This window comes from Micrasema longulum, unplaced genomic scaffold (assembly GCF_059751315.1).
Source record: "Micrasema longulum isolate JH-2025_06_02 unplaced genomic scaffold, ASM5975131v1 h1tg001641l, whole genome shotgun sequence".
In the NCBI taxonomy this organism is placed as follows: domain Eukaryota; kingdom Metazoa; phylum Arthropoda; class Insecta; order Trichoptera; family Brachycentridae; genus Micrasema; species Micrasema longulum.
This window is the reverse complement of record NW_028278820.1, coordinates 161657-183730: the sequence shown is the minus strand read 5'-3', so window position 1 is coordinate 183730 and position 22074 is coordinate 161657. Positions and strand designations below refer to the sequence as shown.

Below are 22074 nucleotides of genomic sequence, written 5' to 3'. Positions count from 1 at the left end.
CCTGAACAAAAATCGAGGAACGTAAAAACGAGGTTTTACTGTATTATAAATAATATAGGTATACGTAAATTAAATATAAATGTAAATACATCATGTTTAAAATTGTCTCAAAATTTTGTTATTTTTTATTTTATTTTTTTATTTATTTATTTATTTATTCACACTCTTTATCAAAATACAATTCCATGTTCACTTTGCCCGGCTAACAAGGGTACATACCCCGTTCCAAGCTAGGCAATTACATTTTAATATATTATAATAGTTAACAAATTAATATAGAGCACAGACAAACAAAATATAAACTTTTTCGGATACACATTTTGATTCATATACATACAGACATACACATATATACACACATATATATAAATATACACATATATACACATGTACATACACACATACGTACATACACCCATACGCATACACATACATACATTCATAAAAACATAGACAATTTATTTATGCGAAACTTCATGGTTGTCGTCATCTATAAATATATATTTTTTTTTAATTATTCCTTATTTATTTCTCAAAATTTTGTTAAGTGTCCTCGGCACGGGTAACCCGAAGTGAGGTCACATTATTTTTATTATTTATCATTGTTTGTAATGGAAAAAATGAATGAATTTTTTTTTTTAATCCCTTAGGCACTCATTGTACTTCCTTGTTGTATTGACATTCTTATAATATATTTATTAATATATTTTGGAAAAACTCGGCCGTACAATTAAATGGTCTAATGTTTACCGCGTGTAAGAAAACTTTTTATTTTACAAGTTCCTGGTTGCCACATTTTACGCCACAAAAATCGCACAAACTTCAGAAGACGACCCTGCCGAGGAGGGTAAAATGAATAGGAAAAAATATGCGAATATGCTGGAAACAATGTCGGCTTCAGCGTCTACAAATATTATTCTAATTTTACTAGACGATCTATCGTCATGTTTGGATCACTTCGGACTTCTTCATTACAGAATTATAACTAAAATAGTATTACCTGATGCAATGGCCATGATCCACCAAGACGTTACAAAAGGGAGGGTCAACACAGAAGCCCCAGCGACAAAAACACTGAAATAGAAGTACCGTTTTAGAAAAACATATAGATGGAAAGATAGCTTTATTTATTTAGGACAAAATACACCGCTTTACAATACATATTACATTAAATTTTATATTTTTTTTTGTACAAAATATTCCCTGTCGGCAAAAGTATGGTATAAGGGGATATATGCCATTTATAAAAGTCGATGGAATAACATCAAATATCACTCGTCACCACCGGAGTTCGCCAAGGTTGCGTGCTTGCACCGTTCTTTTTTATAGTCCTCATGGACTTCATCTTAAGAGAGTAAATTCCACTAGATCAAGGAGTATCCATCTCCTCCTCCCGAAAACTCTGCGACCCAGAGTATGCCAATGATGTGGTTATAATTGGCGATTCGGTCAGGGGTCTTCAGGCCACTGCAGACTAAATAGGTACTCCGCATGTATGGGTTAAAAATTCAACATTGCAAAAACCAATGTACTATGTAACACTTCATGCCTTGATGCCCAAAATCCCCTGACTCTGTCAAACCAAGTCATCGAAAAGGTCTAGAGTTTCAAATACTTGCTAGTATATGTATGTTACGGAAAATAGCAGCTTTCAAAAAGAACTGGGAGTGCGGCTAGAAATAGCAGGCGCCACATTTAATAGTATAAAGGCTGTCTGAAAATTGGATATTTACTCCGTGAAAACCAAATGCAGCCTATATAACGCCTGCATAACACCTATTTTCCTCTACGGATGCGAATCGTGGCACCTCACTGGGCCCAAAATAGCAAAATTCTGAGTTTTGAGAAAAGGTGTCTCAGAAGAATTTTGGGTGTGCGGTGGGTTGCTTGACTTTGTGCGGAATGAGGTAATAAAATAACTGATGCAGCAAATTCCGCTAACAACTATCGTCAAGCGGAGGCGATACGGTTGGCTTGGCCATATACTGCGGATGCCTCCTGAGAGCCTTAACCACGCTTGCCTACTTTACGATTCATCAGGTTGTCACGTCCTGGACGTCCACTGCTGACTGTTCGTCGGCACTTCGTGTCAGAACTTTGGGACGAGAACCTGACTTGGGAAGACAGAGATGCGTGGAGGTTCTTTGTGGATATCATATGCTCCAGCTAGGAAGCGGATATGGAATGATGATACGAAATACCCCTCGGATAAATTTGAATGTCTAAGGTTATCAATATACAATAAATACAATAGGGGGCCTAATATTGACCCCTGAGGGACCCCTATAGTTATAGGTAATATATCACGCATATAATTAAGATTCTTTGTCATTCCAGATATAAAACAATAAAAGATATTTCAGGGCCTGACCGCTAACAAATATACATTGTTTTTTTTAAAAACCTCTTTATTTTATTTAGTCTAAAATTGGAGTAAATCCTTAATTTCTCGGACTATCATCGCTTCCACAAAAGTTAGAAAAGTTATCATATTAGTAAAGTACCTTAATAAATAGGCTTTTTTCCTGTCAAATATGTGAAGATCTGCCAACCAGCCAAGCAGGAGTCGTCCACACAAGTCCATTACAGCGCTAATTGCTACCAAGCTCCCTAGAATCATATAAGCATTATTTTCAACCATTTTTTACTCTATTTTGTTCCCCTATTTATTTAAATAAACATATTTAACCATTTTTAAATTTAACATATTACTACAGAGATGAAGAACATTTTTAAGAAGGTAATATGGAAGTCTGGGCATCTACGGGGCTTATAACTTGTCACTGGCTGGTTTGAGTGGCCACTTTACACACTGTGTAACGTTCACCATTCTGCTCATATTTAAACATCTAAATTCCTTCAATTCTTGTATCTGTTGATGTTTGTGAAGTTAAAAAGCTGAAACCTTTATTTATGCGGGTGAGATTCGTCTAATTGAATTATTTCACCTACATACTAGGCAAGGCATCAAAATGTAATTTTTTTTAAATTACTATACTTCTTCATGGACCAGGTGAATGTATCAACAATATTTTAAGTTGGTCCAAATTTTTGTAGACAAGGACTGGATGGAAGAATTGAGAGAATATAGATGTTCAAATATGGGCAGAATGGTGAATGTTACTCTAAAATGTTCTTCATCTCTGATTTAATATGTTAATATGAACAGCTCCCCTGGGAGTTGAATCCATTCCTTGTCTACAAAAAATTGGACAAACTCAAAATTTGATGATATTTAAAATTGTAGCAACAGAAAGGGAAAACAACCTGTAAATGCCTAGACCTTTATATTCCCTCCTCGAAAATGTTTTCCTTCTCTGTTGCAACAAATTTGGATATAAATTACTCTCCACTCGATTTCCTGAGAGTTACGATCGAGTCAAAACCACTCAACCAGGGTTCCGGTTTTATTTGACACCCAGAACTGTATTCTTCAAAGGCACTTTATGTTTTTTGTGTCCGTGCTGATGAAGAACACAGTTCTGTGTTGAAGATAACCTGTTGCAACGTCTTTTTTTTATATTTTTACCTGCTTCGGCTTTAGAATGTCCAATCATCAGCGTGTGAGCAGGCAGATAATATAGAAGATACGGCGATCCAGTAGACATCAGCACAACTGAGGCCGTAAGTAGTAAAAATCGTGTGTCCTGAAGAAGAGACACATCTAAATATCTGAAAAAAAAAAAAGACAGTTAATTTCACCATCACCAACATGATCAATGATCATACCCTCATTCTCAACGATGGTTCATTGGGCACTACAGTGTAACATCAGATGCAACATATCTCCATTGACTAAACACGGGGCTCTTGGCCTCATAGAGGATATGATTTTTTTATTTGTAAAAAAAGAAAGGGAACTATTTACTCGGTGAAAACAAAATGCCGCCTTTATAACGCCTGTTCTCCTCTACGGCCCAAAGCAGCAAAATACTGAGTTTTAGGAAAAGGTGTCTCAGAAGAATCTTTGGTGTTAGGAACGAAGTAATAAGAGAACGGACGCAGCGGAGGTGATTTTTTTTTTGTTTTTTTTATAAAAGAAATATTTGCGTTCTTATGATTTACCCAAATATTTAATTTTGAGGGCCATTTTCAACGAGTTGTAAAAAACTCACTATTAGAAAATGGAATCAAATTGGGGTAGAGTGGGATTCGAACCACGGACCTTTGGTCCGTGAGTCCGAGACACTAGCCGATTGATACGGTCGGCTCGGCCATATACTGCGTATGCCTCCTGAGACTCTTAACCACGCTTGCCTACTTTACAAGTTATCAGGTTCTCGACGTCCTGGACGTCCACTGCTGACTGATCGTCGGCAGTTTATATCAGAACTTCGGGACGAAAACCCGACCTGGGAGGACGCACAGGAGCTGGCAGCCGATAGAGATGCACGGAAGCTCTTTGTGGATACCATATACTCCAACTAGGAAGCGGACATGAAATTGTGATGATGGTGATGATGAGAAAGGTAAAATACAATCATATTTTTATCAACAATATTTTGAGTTTGTCAAAATTGTTGTAGACAAGGACTGGATTCAACTCCCTGGGGAACTGTTAATATCAACATATTACAACAGAGCTGAAGACAAGGTAATATAGAAGTCTAGGCATCTACAGGGCTTATGACCTGTCTGAGGCTGGTTTAATTGACCACTTTACACACTGTGGTTATGTTAATTCACCATTCCGTCCATATTTGAACATCTTTATTCCTTCAATTCTTTCATCAAGTCCTCGTCTACAAAAATTTGGACGAACTCAAAATATTGTTGATAAATTCACCTAGTCCATGAAGAAATATAGAACTTTTAAAAAAATAATTCAGGCGTTGCCTAGTATGTAGGTGAAATAATTCAATTAGGTGAATCTCACCCGCATAAATAAAGGTTTCAGCTCTTTAACTTCACAAACATCAACAGATGAAAGAATTGAAGGAATATAGATGTTCAAATATGGGTAGAATGGCGAATGTTACACAGTGTGTAAAGTGGCCACTTAAACCAACCAATGACATGTCATAAGCCTTGTAATTGCCCAGACTTCTACATCATGTTGTCTAAAATGTTCTCCATCTCGGTTGTAATATGTTTATATTTTTATTTTTATGAAATATAAAAAAGGAATTATTAAATAATGTGTCTGCATGTTTTTTTTAACCCTTTCCCTCATTAAAAAATTATTCATGATCCGAACGGGGGGACCAAACGACCCCAGCGCCCACTTGTATATGGCGTCAGGAGAATAAAACATTGGAAGTGTTTTTAACCGTGCAATAATTTATTCATGTTTTGGCGTACGCGTATTTTCCTCATTTGTGTATTTAATTTATCTTTGTAGTTTGCCGAATGCTTTTGTACATAAAATGAAATTGACCAATCGGTCTATGGGGGATTCAAATCCCCCCTTCGGTCCGGCTAGGTTAATGTCTGAACTTAGAATATTCCGTCTTTTGCTTGCGGTACACTACAGTAAATAAATCACTGAAATTACTTGGCTTCATTAACAGAATATCCTCTGATTTTACTAATGTCCGTACAATCAAAACTCTTTGTTGCTCAACTGTTCGACCTCTTCTAGAATATGCCTCCTAGAATTGTGGGCTGGTCTCCATTCTATGTCAATCGCATAAATCACATTGAATCAGTCCAACATCGCTCGCTTCGAAAAATAGCGTGGATGCTCGGACTAGAGAGAGATAATTATTCTTATGCTGAAATAGAGTCAATGTTAAATATTTCTAGTCTACAAAAACGTAGAACTAATATTGACTCCATACATATGTTCGGCATACTAAATGGTATAATCGATGTTCCATCATTACTGGGACAAGTAAAATTCAATATTCCGACTCGTAGATTGAGAAACAATGAAGTACTGTTCGTCGATCAGCATAGAACAAACTATACCTAAGGGAACTATGCATTCCAGATGAACTAGCTGACAGGCGTCTCACGCTTAGATCAGCTACGTCTACGGCGAGAGGAAAAGTTATTATACCTCTACGCAAACAGCGCACTAAATTTGGTGAGCGCGCATTTGCGGTCGCAGGCCCTATGGCATGGAATGCTCTCCCAGCAGAGGTGCGAGGCTGTGAAAGTGAAGTGATGTTTCGGAAAAAACTTAAAACCCACTTGTTCTCTAAATCATTTGAATAAATCCGCAGCACGTGACAACAAAATAAATTATTTTAATTAAATTACAAATTTAAAAGCTTCAATTTAATTAACTTAACAATAGAATCACCATGTAAAGCGCCCTTGAGGTATTTTATTACGAAAATGGCGCTATATAAGTTATCAACAATAAATAAATATAGCCTAAATTCTCCAATGACCCGCCTTTGTCGTATTGTTAACTCAAGACTAGATCTGGACGTTTTTGGTTTAAGTTTACAAGGATTTAAACGAGCACTAAATAAATAGTCCAGATCTTGTCTCGATGTCCCTTATGTTTGTCAATGCTTCTTTCTTTTTTTTTAAAATGTTTTAAACTATTCTTTTATTGTAATATTTAAACCTTATAAATTGTTTACATGGACAATGTCCGTTAATAAATAAATAAATACGGTGTCGCATCACCGAGCACAAGGAAATTACTTACCACAGTCCTTTGAGGGAGTTGATAAATATACTTGCCTCGTTATTCTGTCGTAGCAAGTCCTTTTGGCATCCCCTAGTACTAAATCTCCGTCAACCCGTTCGACATCCATACTGTTACTTCCACCCCCTTCTGAAGAATTATTTGACAACTTGTTTGGGAGAGTCTGGACTAAATCCAGGGGTGGTTTTATATAAAGAGACCTAAAATAATAAAGCGCATTTTAGTAACAACAAAATTTTGAGTATGTCCAAATTTTTGTAGACAAGAACTGGATTCAACTCCCTGGGGAGCTGTTTATATTAACATAAAAATAAATGACCTCCTTTTTTTATTTAAAATTTTAAATTCGGAGCTCGATTGTTGTGAACTCCTGAATCTCATTAACTTCAAAATACCTAATCGAGTCACTAGAAGTACGGAGTTGTTTGCAACTACGAGTACATACGTGGGTACTAACTATGCACGACACTCTCCAATTCCGCGTTTACGTTCCTTAGCCAACAAATTTACTTGTGAAATAGACATTTTTAATACGACAATTATCAATTTTAAAACGTTCTTAAATGCACTGTTTGAAACAAATTATTAATGTCGTAATAAAACTTTCTTTTTCATACAATTCTTTCTCTGTTTTTGATGTGTATTATTATTATCTTATCTCTTTCTGATATTAATTTATCAAACATTTTTGTGTACCGTATATTATATTATTTTCATATATATACTTACTGTTAACTAATTTTCATTATTTGTTGATACCATTTTTTTATACTTATAAGTATATGAAAATGTATTTATTTTTTCGTTTGAATTCTTTACAAGTTATTTACAATTTGCTTTTTAATTGAATTACTTTTATTATATCCATTTATTATTTTTTTTCTTTTTTACTATGTAAAGTTTCACTTTTTATTTTGCATGGCAGTATGCTTCTTATTGTTTCTAAATGTATACAAAAAAGCGCTGTTTATCTTTTAAATTTTTACGCACTATGTTTGTACTTACCTGTATATTTTTTTTGAAATGCCCCTTGGGCGTATTGTAAAATTAAATAAATAAATATTACAACAGACATGAAGAACATTTAAGAGAAGGTAATATTTATTTTAAAATATTTTTTTTTTTAAATATTATTTTTTTCAATTTCTATACTTCTTCATGGACCAGGTAATTTATCAACAATATTCTGAGTTTGTCCAAATTTTTTTAGACAAGGACTGGATTCAACTCCCCGGGGAGCTGTTTATATTAACATACTACAGCAGAGATGAAGAACATTAAGGAGAAGGTAATATAGAAGTCTAGGCATCTACAGGGCTTATGACCGACCTGTCAATGGCTGGTTTAAGTGGCCACTTTACATTGTAAGTGGTCATAAGCCCTGTAGACGCCTAGACTTCTATATTATCTTTTCTTAAATGTTCTTCATCTCTGTTGTAGTATGTTAATATAAACAGCTCCCCGGGGAGTTGAATCCTGTCCTTGTCTACAAAAATTTGGACAATTTCAAAATATTGTTGATGTATGTGAATTATTTTAAATGTTAATGACGTAAGGAACGTGGACTAATTATTTGCGCTCATTCCATTGGCTTGTTTCGATCGTATGATGTGGATACGGCAAGTACAAAGAACATACCGAGGTAGATACAGATAGCACAGACGTTAAGTATACCGCCTCGATATATACAGATGAAGATAGCGTTCATAATCGAGGCTCAGAGAATCACTTAAAAGGGTATTTTCATTTTAACGTTAAAAATATTTTGTATGTTCGGCGATAAGTTTGTATATTCCCTATAATTATACTAGAGAACCACCACACAACAATAGAACAACAATAGAACAATAGAATCACCATGTAAAGCGCCCTTGAGGTATTTTATTACGAAAATGGCGCTATATAAGTTATCCATAATTAATTTAATTAGAGCGAGATCTCACGCACTGTTTTACACACCCAGAAGCACGCGCACTAATGACAGGCGTCGCGCGTCGCACAGTGGTCCGGATTTGAAAAACAGTGGACATAGGAACCAAAGTCATTATTTCGATTTTTAAAAAAATGCTCGTTGTAGAAAATTTGATTGGTTACAATATTTGTGATTTTCAATTTTTCGTTATTTTGAGTCTAACATGGTTTAAAAAAATACAAACGAAAAAAATGTATGTTGAAAATTCAACTGCGATTTAACGCCAAGGTTGCAAGTGTATATGAAAGAAAAAAATATGAGCATAAATAACTAATTACAAACGTTAATAAACAAATGGTTTTGTTGCTAACAATTTAAAACGCATCGAGAAAAAATATATATTCAATCTTACTTAATACATTTTTTTCGTTTATATTTTTTTAAACCGTGTTAGACTCAAAATAACGAAAAATTGAACATTACAAATATTGTAACAAATTAAATTTTCTACAACAAACAATTAAAAAAAAATCGAAATAATGACTTTGGTTCCTAAGTCCACTGTTTTCCAAATCCTTTTTGTGCGTCGTGGCGCAGTTGGTCAGACGGCCGACTGTGAAATTGGCGTCGCAGGTTCGACTCCCGCCCGTTGCAAGAAAAAAATCCATGACAGATTTTTTCTCAATCGGTCTGGGTGTTGTGGTGAATTTTTTATCACCTCCTTCCATGTCCCCTCTTTCCCGCCTGCTGACAAGCCTCTGAAATAGAGGCTTAGCGGGTTATTCCTTGACTTCGGCGGCCTTCGTGGTGTGGTGGTCAAGACGCTTGACCCACGCACGGAAGGTTCCGGGCTCGATTCCCGGTGAGGACACAAAAATTAAAATGTGATTTTTCTCAAGCCTGGGTGCTCTGTGATGTAATTCACCACTGTAATTAGAACTCCTGGCCTGTTGTGGTGCAAAAAAAAAATATTAAAAAAAAATGTAAAAACTTAATAAAATATTTATTTTTTTCAGATTCAGAAGATTTCACCCATTGATAGGGCAAGTCGCTTGCTAAATACGGCTTCTGCAGATAATATAAATCTATTTTTCTGTACATATCGGCAGTTATTTGCTTTCTTTTCATTAACTTCTAACTTAGCCAGCGAAGCAATAGAATCGATGTCTAATACACTAAATTGCGTGTCAACATGGACAAAAGAGTATGGTTTACTAATAAACCCGTCTAAAACACAAATTATGTTTGCAGGTAGTCAAAGATTGCTTAGTAAGCTAGACATACCTTCACTTAATCCTCTTATTGTCAATGGTACCAATATTCAGTACAGGAAATCCGTAAAAAATCTAGGAGTACTAATGGATGAACATCTCTGCTGGCGAGCTCATACTAATGAATTAAGCCGCAAAATATTTTTCAGTCTACACTCACTTAGAAGGTTGCAAAAATTCTTACCCATTAATACTAAATGCACCCTTGTACAAGCATTACTACTACCCATTCTAGATTACGCTGATGTTTCCATGACTGATTTAAGCTGTGAGCGACTCGATAAACTTCGACATCAGAATACATGCATAAGGTACATTTTTGGTCTACGGAAATATGACCACATTTCTGATTATCGTAGGCAACTGAAATGGCTCAAAATTAGACAGCGGAGAGACTATCACTCCCTCTCACTTCTGTTCAATGTACTTCATAGTCCTAAAGCTCCTATATACCTGTGTGAAAAATTTCAACGCTTATCAGTTCATGGTTTACCTCTTCGTTCTCATTCTCAAGGCACTCTCTTAATACCCATACACAATTCCTCTTTCTTCTCTAACTCATATAGTGTCCATGCGGCTCGACTGTGGAATCATCTCCCATCCACCATCAAAGATGTTACTACATTATCTCTGTTTAAATCACGTCTGAAGAAACATCTCCTTTCTCTTCCTTAATCTCTCCTCCTTTCCCTTTTCCTCTTTCCGCTTTTTTTCCTTTTTCCCATTGAGTAATAGTTTTGATTTAAGGTAATTTATAAACAAATACGTTTATTTCTATTTTTATATATTTTTAACTTTTTAATCTTTTTATTTTATTATTCTATTGAATATGTTCTGTAACTTGAATTATAAAAATAAAACTTTTATTTTATTGGTTGGTTGGAAGAAATTGCCATTTGGCAATAAGCCCGCCAATGTACAAATAACATTATGTACAAAAAGTTAAATAAATAAATAACTTATATCTACAGTCTGCATTGGCAACGTGACGAGTTAAAAAGCTCGTAAAGCAACGCAGACTACAATTTGTCAAACAAATAAATAAATGTGTTATGATTTTAATAATTTGATAAAACGCCATCATTGGAACCTTGATATTGGCCGGTGTCTGCAACGGGACTTGTAAACACAAGTGGAGTCCGTACTAAGATCCTCCACACTGTGCAGCCGGCCACTGGACCTGGTGTTCCACCGCTTAGCTTCCCCCAGGACGTCGTTCATCTCTTCGGAGTCCACAGAATCCCGCCTATTCTGCGAGGGCTTCGTCACCTGTTGAGGAAGAGCATCATGATGAGGATGTTCAGAGGTTTTTTTATTTGTTAAAATTTTTGATAACTAAGAAAAAATTATTTTTTTTTAATTTCGACAATATTTTGAGTTTGTCCAAATTTTTGTAGACAAGGACTGGATTCAACTGCTTATATTACATACTACATATTACAACCAAGATGAAGAACATTTTAGAGAAGGTAATATTGAAGTCCAGGCATCCACAGGGCTTATGATTTGTCATTGGCTAGTTTAAACCAGCCAATGACAAAAGTGTCTAAAAAAATGCTCTTCATCTTGGTTTTTAAATACCGTTTTATTAGCGCTATGATTTTTTAAAGTTTTGTATTTCAGAAATAACTCCAAATGTGACGTCTCAAATTCGCTCTCGCTTCTTCTCGGTCAATTCTGCCAATTGGTCCGTTGTCTTACCGTAAACCGGAAATCTCCCACAACTTTCTTATCATTGGTTGATGCGTATGAACTGGTGACGTCGTTCAAATTAGTTAGTTTTTGTAAAAATATTTTTTAGTACATCAAAGTTTTGACGGCCTCGTAGTATAATCAGCACGTTTGCCTACCATGCAAGAGGTCTCGGGTTCGATTCCCGACAAGGTTGACATAAAATATTTATTTAAAGAATGTTTTCACACTAGAATACTTCATTGTCCCTGGACTGGCACCTGGAGCGTAAGACTGATTATCTTACCTTTATGTGACAAAAATGATCAAGATACGCTGCGATTGGTGTGCCAATGCAGTGCCCTGAGCACCATTGTGTGCGGAAATGGAATGATGATGATGATGATGATATAGGTTTATTCCACGTTTATTTATAAATTTATATATTCTAAATAAGGGTTGGTTTTTCGCTTTATCTCCTCATGCGATTGGCTAAGAGGCCTCGTCGCGCTCAAATCAAAATGATGCAAAATCACTACTTTAGTACCATAATCCATGGAGAAAATACAAGAATATGTGTTTATTAAGAAAAGTCAGCCCGCGTTTTACCCCGAGCATTTTAAAATTTTGACACTTAACTCATGCTCAACGCGAATTTAGTCATTTTTTAACCGCCAGCCAGGTTTCGACGTGACCTTGACATTTAATTCGAAACCCAAAAAAAAACACAGAACTAAGATTGACCAGCTCTTGTCTTGAGGTAGTAATTATTATTTATTTTAAAGAGTGTTTTTACACTAGAATATTTCATAGTCCCTGGACTGGCACCTGAAGCGTAAGACTGATCATCTTACCTCATGGAACAAAAATGATCAAGATACGCCGCGATTACACTGGGCGTGGTAGGGAATGATGATGATGATGAATGTTTTGGGTATGTCTAAATGTTTGCAGACTGGCTGGATTTCCCTTCTAGGGAGTTATTTAAATCTAAATTTGTTGCAACACAGAGGAGAAGCATTTTCTTTCTTTACTCTTTCTGGCTCCAGCTTGACTTAAAAACATGTGTCACTGAAGAATTTCAAATAAAAAAATTTTTACCTCTAGGAGACTCGGGTGATAAATTTCGCAAATGAGATTATTTCTGTGGGCCATTATCTTCAAGTCCTCGTCATGCAGTTTACTAGATTCTGATGACATCAGCGAATTCTTTTTATTTATCAACATTTCATTTAAAAATAGCGTCTGTAATCTATTTTCCAATTTCACGCCATCTGTAACAGAAAATAATACATTATTTTTCAATCATACTGGTTGCGCGAGTGGTCGGTGGGATTGAGTGGTTTGCGGCTGGATGGACCGCCAGTGGATGAAGATCCACCTATCCTACCCAACCTGTAATCTCCCAACTAATAGTTCTACATTATCTATGCTCCCAACTTCCAATGTTTGTTATTCTCCTCGTCCCGTGTCGGTTTCGGTTCAGTTAGCTTTTTGCTCTCTCTGCTCGGCAAGTCAAACTAAACATTTTATTTCAACAAAAGGGTTCACCACACTTCTTTATCAATGTAAAATAAACCAAAGAATAATACCCTTTTTTATTCTAAAACTGATTAAAAATATTGTATTACGTCCGACATATTACAGAGCTAAAAGCGTCTTTTTGTCATGTTGTTCTTCTAAAGATGGAAAGTGTAAAGAGAGATAGGTACAACTTTTAAATATATATATATATATAGTTGGATAATTTATATAGCGCCATTTTTGTGAAAATCACCTCAAGGGCGCTGTACAATTAATAAATATCCCAGTACGTCTTGCAGCTACAAAGCGCATGGACGGTTGGGATTCTAGTTCCTCGTTTTCAATTAAGATCAATAAAAAATTATAACAGATAGGAGCTAGATTACAGGACGTCTTGCAGCTACAGAGCGCATAGACAGTTAGAAATTTAGCCCCCATTTACACATTTTAAAAATTGACAAATAAATTTAGTGTATTAATGATACTAAAAAAAAATAAAAATAATATGAATAATAAAAAGGAGTAAGATTACAACACGTCTTGCAGCTACTAAGCGCATAGATGATTGGAATTCTAGACCCCATTTATAAAATTTAGGTATTTTTAAGTTGGTATATGAAAGCTAGATAACCAATCACCGTGCAGCTACAAAGCGCATGGACGAGAGGAATTCTAGCAAAGTTAGAATGATATCAATAAATTTATAAAAAATAGAGCATAGTAGTAAGTTTGTCAAGTGTTCATGCCTAGAACTAAGCAATAAAAAACTACATAAATAAAGCACTGTATCAACTCCATGGTTAACAAAGGGAGATAGATGTCCGTAGAGAATCTTTTGTAGACAGTAGGTAGATATCGTCACCATGTGGACCACTAGGCTGCTGGAGAATTTCTGGAAACGCACGTGTGTAGACTGGGGGATTATGCCTATTGTTCCAACTACTAGATATAAGTAAAAAATATTCTTAATTTGTTTTTTTTCTTATCATAAATCGCTTTTAATTTCTAAGATGTCTAAGTTGTCTAATTTAAATATTTTATTTTCAACATGAAGAACTTTCAATTCAGTTTTTTTAATTGAAATTATGATCATATTTCAAAATTAGTATCAGCTAGTGAAACGTGGTCGGCCTCGTGGTGAAATGGTCAGCGCATAAGCGCGCAATATGTCTTGAAGGTGCAATGGGCAATTATCGTGGATTTTTTTATTGGCTAATAAATTAGTCTGAAAAATCACAAGCCGATCTGTACTATTTTTATTAAAATCTGTTAAAAAATAAGAGAGATATAAAAGATTAAATTCTAGTAATTTGAATGGTGCCAAAAACAGACAATTCGTGACGTCATCAAGTATGACGTCTTCGGATGTTTTGTGACCTCATCGGATTTTTCTTCATCAATGTCTATGGATTTGATAGAGTATTGTAGATAACTTCCTTTTTCTATGTGTTGATTGTTTACATTTACGATGTTCTGTCACTTATCAAACGCTACGAGTTATGATTTATAATTTTCATGATAAATTGATAATTCAATTTATCATTACCATAATAAATTCATATTTAGAAGAGATTGAAAACCATAAAATAATAAAAGAAATTCGAGATGCAAGATGAAATCCGTTTTCCTGGAACTGGAGTGTGGAGTGGGTAAGGGGGGAACTTAAGATAATACGCATAGACAACTCTCCTTATATTTCTATCTGTGGCCTGTGGCATTACCAACATTAAAATGAATGCATTACTCGTGAACTTCTGTGACAAAATTTATTACCAACTTACGAAACGATCGTTTTCGAAAGACCTTATTTTCGAAACGAAAATAATGAATGAAAATATGAATTATAAGGGCTTATATAAACACTAGGAGAATCTTTAAAAAATCTTTTATTTGTAGAGTAGGTTAAATCCGATATTCCTCCCGAGTGAAAATACCCTATTGAATTAGTTACCTAAGTTGAGGTTGTCTTTTGTAGCGATCTCGTCTTTTAATAATACGCCTCCTTCGGTTATGTTACTGTCGGTGGTAGTTTCTGGTAAGGCAGAGTCAGATGTCGAATCCCCGGAAGATGGAATGGTGGGGGGTGTTCTGTACAGAGCAGCACTAACACAAACATGCAGCATACCCCCTCCTAAAAGAAGAATTAACAAGTTCAAATAAATCACAACTCATTTTTATACTAATTTATGATTTTTGCAATCAATTTGTACAATGAAAACAATATAGGATAACAAATGGATGAACATCTTTGCTGGCGAGCTCATACTAATGAATTAAGCCGCAAAATATTTTTCAGTCTACACTCACTTAGAAGGTTGCAAAAATTCTTACCCATTAGTACTAAATGCACTCTTGTACAAGCATCACTACTACCCATTCTAGATTACGCTGATTTTCCATGACTGATTTAAGCTGTGAGCAACTCGATAAACTTGAACGCCTTCAGAATACATGCATAAGGTACATTTTTGGTCTTAGGAAATATGACCACATTTCTGATTATCGTAGGCAACTGAAATGGCTCAAAATTAGACAGCGGAGAGACTATCACACCCTCTCATTTCTGTTCAATGTACTTCATAGTCCTAACGCTCCAATATACCTTCATCAACGCTTATCAGTTCATGGTTTACCTCTTCGTTCTAATTCTCAAGGCACTCTCTTAATGCCCATCCACAATTCCTCTTTCTTCTCTAACTCTAACTAACTGATGTTTGTGAAGTTAAAGAGCTGAAACCTTTATTTATGCGGGTGAGATTCATATAATTGAATTATTTCACCTACATACTAGGCAACGCCTGAAAATGTTATTTTTTCAATTCCTATACTTCTTCATGGACCAGGTAATTTATCAACAATATTTTGAGTTTGTCCAAATTTTTGTAGACAAGGACTGAATTCAACTCCCTGGGGAGCTGTTTATATTAACATATTACAACATAGATGAAGAACATTCAAGAGAAGGCAATATGGAATTCTAGGCATCTACAGGGCTTATGACCTGTCAATGGCTGGTTTAAGAGGCCACTTTACACACTGTGCAACATTCACCATTCCGCCTATATTTGAACATCTATATTCCTTCAATTCTTCCATCTGTTGATGTTGTTATTATTTTTTCAATTTCTATACTTCTTCATGGACCAGGTAATTAATCAACAATATTTTGAGTTTGTCCAAATTTTTGTAGACAAGGACTGTATTTTCAGGCGTTGCCTAGTATGTAGGTGAAATAATTCAATTGGATGAATCTCACCCGCTTAATTAAAGGTTTCAGCTCTTTAACTTCACAAACATCAACAGATGAAAGAATTGAAGGAATATAGATGTTCAAATATAGGCAGAATGGTGAATGTTACACAGTGTGCAAAGTGGCCACTTAAACCAGCCATTTTTTTTATTTATTTTTTTTATTTTATTTTATTTAGAAAACATACAGTCATACAAAAAAAGTACTAAAAACAAAATTTTTTTAACATAAAAAGACCAATTAAGTTTTCATAAATTAAAAAGATATAAACATTAAACGACATTTACAGGTCATAAGCCCTGTAGATGCCTAGACTTCCATATTGCCTTGTCTTGAATGTTCTTCATCTCTGTTGTAATATGTTGAATTTAATTTGATTGAATTGACATCCGTATTCTCTTCAAATAACTATTTTCCCTTTCTTTTGCGATAAATTTAAATCTAATAACTTACCAAACATATTTGTCCATTGCGCAAATGGCATTAATTACACGCTCACAAATAACACAACGCATGAGGCATTTCTTAGGGCTCGAGGAAAAACACTTGAAGCTTACCTAGGAGTAGGATGGTTCCATGAAATCCATATCTGTCAACCAAATGCTCCAAGACCATGGGGAAAACAAAACTTCCTGCTGCAGTTCCACTCACGCAGATCCCATTGGCCAAAGCTCTGAAATTATAAATTGTTTTGAAATCAGTTTTGGTTATTCAAGTATATAAAAAATTTAAAATTATTTTTTATTTCAAATTTTTAATTCGGAGCTCGATTGTTGTGAACTCCTGAATCTCATTAACTTCAAAATACCAAATCGAGTCACTAGAAGTACGGAGCTGTTTGCAACTACGAGTACATACGCAGCCACTAACTACGCACGACACTCCCCCATTCCGCGTTTACATTCCTTAGCCAACAAATTTACTTGCGATGTAGACATTTTCAACACGACAATTATCCATTTTAAAACGTTCTTAACTCTTAAAAGACTGTGGTAAATAATCCCTTTGCGCGCGGTGATGTAACATCGTGTTACCACTAGTAAAAGACGGAATATTCTAAAGTGCAGACATTTGAAAAAAATGGAAAACATGGAGACTACTATTTAATAACTCCTTTTCCATAATTTATGGGAATAAACATATAATTTAATCCTGTTTCGGTAAAATTAATTGAAAATCACAAATACGCCGCTCATGTTACGCGCGTGCGTCCCCCATCATTGTCATTAACCGACTGAAGACTAAATCTATTTTAGATGACACCCCCCGCAGAACAGCGTCTCAGTCTTCCTAGTTATGACTTCTATCTTCGTGCTCTGTCTTGAATAAAGTATCTGTATATATGTGTTGCTGAATTAGCGGACATTCATGCTTCGCGTAGCAAGGTTAAATATTTTTTTGTATTTACATTTAGCATAGTGATACAAATTTTACTTTCCAAATCGGGTGTGAAAACGTCCATTTGAAGATTACGAAAAATACGAATTCATAATTTTAAAAAATAAGAGAGAAATATCAAATCTTGTGTCCTATGTCGACTAGTGTGACATCACAGCTACACAAGAGTTAAATGCACTGTTTGAAACTAATTATTAATGTCGTAATAAAACTTTCTTTTTCATACAATTCTTTCTCTGTTTTTGATGTGTATTATTATTATCTTATCTCTTTCTGATATTAATTTATCAAATATTTTAGTGTACCGTATATTATATTATTTTCACATATATACTTACGGTAAACTAATTTTCATTATTTGTTTTTAACAATAATTTAATGATACCATTTTTTTATACTTATAAGTATATGAAAATGTATTTATTTTTTTGTTTGAATTCTTTACAAGTTATTTACAATTTGCTTTTTAATTCAATTACTTTTATTATTTCCATTTTTTTTTCTTTTTTACTATGTAAAGTTTCACTTTTTATTTTGCATGGCATTATGCTTCTTATTGTTTCTAAATGTATACAAAAAAGCGTTGTTTATCTTTTAAATTTTTACGCACTATGTTTGTACTTACCTGTATATTATTTGTAAATGCCCCTTGGGCGTATTGTAAAATTAAATAAATAAATAAATATAAATGTACCTTTTAAATTCATTCAAAAATGTAAATTCAAAATGGGATTGCCCTGAACTGTTATCTCTCATCAACTTCAGGGCGCCTGGAAGAATGACTAGACAGCTGCCACCGTTTTTTAGCGACAATTCACGGACAGTGTATACTTGTAATGCCGTATTAAATAGACTTCATGAACTCGGCAATGGTTATTCCCACGTATCTGATATATTTAGTGTAGGGTATTGTTCCTATGGAACAAACCTTTTGAACTTTTTCAAAGATGGTGAATGGTAATTATATTATTAATATTCAAAGCATTAACTTTGTGGTCCAACATTTTAATATTATGTTAATAAAAATTTGTATAAAACCACTCACCGACTTATCTGTCTACCGGTTTCGAGACGTAACCCGTCTCTTCGTCACCAACATGCAAATACCACTACACACCTTCACCATAGTAAATTTGCAAAAATATAAAATCGACATGGAGGTTAGACACATGCTTCACTACGCCACCACCCCTCGGTGGTGGCGTAGCATTAACCCTCGGTGGTTGGTGTAGTGTTGTTGTCCTGACGACGAGACGGGTTACGTCTCGAAACCGGTAGACAGATAAGTCGGTGAGTGGTTTTATACAATTTTTTATTAACATAATATTAATGGTAATTATATTTATTTATTCATGCATTTAATAAAACAGGGTGTTCTTCAAACCCTGTCACAACCGAACACACAATGATCAGTATGGTCAAATAGACATATTAGCATATTTAAAAAAATATTTAGAACAAAGAAAATTTTCAAAAATAAAATATTTAAGAAAACAAATGGTTGCTTACTTCGCAGGGGAGAAGAGAGGGGAGCGTGGCGCAGTACCAGACTCCCCCCTAACCCTCCTCGTTTCTCCCCTGCAGAGGTAAGCAACCATTTGCTTTTTTGATATTTAATTTTTTTAAATTTTATACGTTCCAAAAAAATGATTTAGTATGCCAATATGTCTTCTTGCTCATACTGATCATCGTTGTTTCGGATTTCACAGGGTTTAATTACCACCTTTTAAATAATAAAAGCTTAATACCAATTTCGGTCCAAATACTCCCAAAAATGAACTGTTTAGCCGTTATAAATATTTATGTTTCTGTCCCCTGTTAAAATACTTATTTGATCTTATCTTCAAAACATGTTAAAAATAGTGTAAAAGCTGTAAACGTTGTAAACAGTTCACCAGTTTTGAAGATGCCTACTTAGGCAAAAGCTTAGTCAAAATAATGAAAAGTAAAACCAAACCATGAAGTTTCATTGATAAGTTTATTTATAATTTTATCATAATCATTAACTATGGAGTTTTATCAAGAAATATCAACAAAAAACATCAATATTATAATACTATGTATTAAGTCAGTAAATAAATCACTGAAATTACTTGGCTTCATTAACAGAATATCCTCTGATTTTACTCATGTCCGTACAATCAAAACTCTTTATTGCTCGACTGTTCGCCCTCTTCTAGAATATGCCTCCTAGAATAGTGGGCTGGTCTCCATTCTATGTCAATCGCATAAATCACATTGAATCAGTCCAACATCGCTCGCTTCGAAAAATAGCGTGGATGCTCGGACTAGAGAGAGATAATTATTCTTACGCTGAAATAGAGTCAATGTTAAATATTTCTAGTCTACAAAAACCTAGAACTAATATTGACTCCATATATATGTTCGGCATACTAAATGGTATAATCGATGTTCCATCATTACTGGGACAAGTCAAATTCAATATTCCGACTGGTAGATTGAGAAACAATGAAGTACTGTTCATCGACCAGCATAGAACAAACTATGGCCTTAATTCTCCAATGACCCGTCTTTGTCGTATTGTTAACTCGAGACAAGATCTGGACTTTTTGGTTTAAGTTTACAGCGGTTTAAACGAGCACTAAATAAATAGTCCAGATCTTGTCTCGATGTCCCTTATGTTTGTCAATGCTTCTTTCTTTTTTTAAAAATGTTTTAAACTATTATTTTATTGTAATATTTAAACCTTATAAATTGTATACATGGACAATGTCCGTTAATAAATAAATAAATATAGTATTTTTACTGTAGTTGAAATATAATTACCTGTGTTTCTCGAAATATTGAGAGACGATTATAATCCCAGGTGTCGTTGAAAGGCCTCCGCCGATTCCTGTAATTAAATAATTGTAATGAATTAAAATAAATATAAAAGATCTTCATTTTTAACCACTTATTTTTTAATGCATGCTATTAAATATTTCTATTAAACCACTTGTCGACATTTCTACGTCTGCCGGTCTCGAGACGTACCCATGTCTTCGTCAGGACACCAATTACACCAACACGCAAAACCCACCATACGCCTTTGTCATAGTTCAGCAATATTTTGAGTTTGTCTAAATTTTTGTATACTGGACTGGATTCAACTCCCTGTTAGCTGTTTATATGAACATATTACAACAGAGATGAAGGACATTAAAGAGAAGGTAATGTGGAAGTCTAGGCATCTACAGGGCTTATGACCTGTCAATGGCTGGTTTAAGTGGCCACATTACACACTGTGTAACATTCACCATTCTGCCTATATTTAAACATCTATATTTCTTCAATTCTTTCATCTGTTGATGTTTGTGAAGTTAAAGAGCTGAAACCTTTATTTATGCTGGTGAGATTCATCTAATTGAATTATTTCACCTACATACTAGGCAACGCCTGAAAATGTTATTTTTTCAATTTGTATACTTCTTCATGGACCAGGTAATTTATCAACAATATTTTGAGTTTGTCCAAATTTTTGTAGACAAGGACTGGATTCAACTCCCTGGGGAGCTGTTTATATTAACATATTACAACAGAGATGAAGAACATTTAAGAGAAGGTAATATAGAAATCTAGGCATCTACAGGACTTATGACCTGTCAATGGCTGGTTTAAGTGGCCACTTTACACACTGTGTAACATTCGCTATTCTACCCATATTTGAACATCATTTATTAAAGGAATATTATTTTTGAAAGCTTTCAAAAAACATATGTTTTTAATTAGAAATATCCACCTCATAAATTGTTCTCAAATCGACGAATGGTCAGGTTAAACGGAGTTCGTTTGTAATCCAGGGTTAAGTTGAAGTCAATTGATTTTGCACCATTCATTAGAACAATTGTCGTGTCGACATGGACGAAAGAAGAAAAAAGGTTTAATTGTAAACCCATCTAAAACACAAGATTTGTTTGCAGGTAGTCAAAGATTCCTTAGTAAGATAGACGTGTCTTCATTTAATCCTCTTATTGTCAATGGTACCAATATCCAATACAAGAAATCTATAAAAGATCTAGAAGTACTAATGGATGAATATTTCTGCTGGCGAGCTCATACTAATGAATCAAGCCGCAAAATACTTTTCAGTCTACACTCACTTAGAAGGTTGCAAAATATCTTACCCATTAATTCTAAATGCTCACTCGTACAAGCATTACTACTACCCATTCTAGATTACGCTGATGTTTCCATGACTGATTTAAGCTGTGAGCAACTCGATAAACTTGGACGACTTCAGAATACATGCATAAGGTACATTTTTGGTCTTAGGAAATATGACCACATTTCTGACTATCGTAGGCAACTAAAATGGCTCAAAATTAGACAGCGGAGAGACTATCACTCCATTTTACTTCTGTTCACTGTACTTAGTGGCGTGCGTTCCATATAAACACATAAGCAGTGCTTCCCTACTAGAATTTTATTAAAACAATAACAGAAA

The 22074-nt window shown here is 34.7% G+C and overlaps 1 protein-coding gene across 1 annotated transcript in view; it reads right to left on the bottom strand.

Moving 5' to 3' along the window:
- The window catches only part of LOC148274490 (monocarboxylate transporter 12-like), a 52862-nt gene that overhangs the window by 5059 nt on the left and 25729 nt on the right, over positions 1-22074 (bottom strand). The window contains exons 8-16 of the mRNA XM_088237042.1: positions 20418-20484; positions 16790-16905; positions 14934-15113; positions 12560-12732; positions 10878-11056; positions 6640-6804; positions 3530-3672; positions 2505-2610; positions 1001-1074 (exon numbers count right to left, since the gene is read on the bottom strand). Of these exons, the coding sequence (XP_088093168.1) occupies positions 1001-1074; positions 2505-2610; positions 3530-3672; positions 6640-6804; positions 10878-11056; positions 12560-12732; positions 14934-15113; positions 16790-16905; positions 20418-20484 (1203 nt within the window). The remainder of the gene's footprint in view (positions 1-1000; positions 1075-2504; positions 2611-3529; positions 3673-6639; positions 6805-10877; positions 11057-12559; positions 12733-14933; positions 15114-16789; positions 16906-20417; positions 20485-22074) is intronic.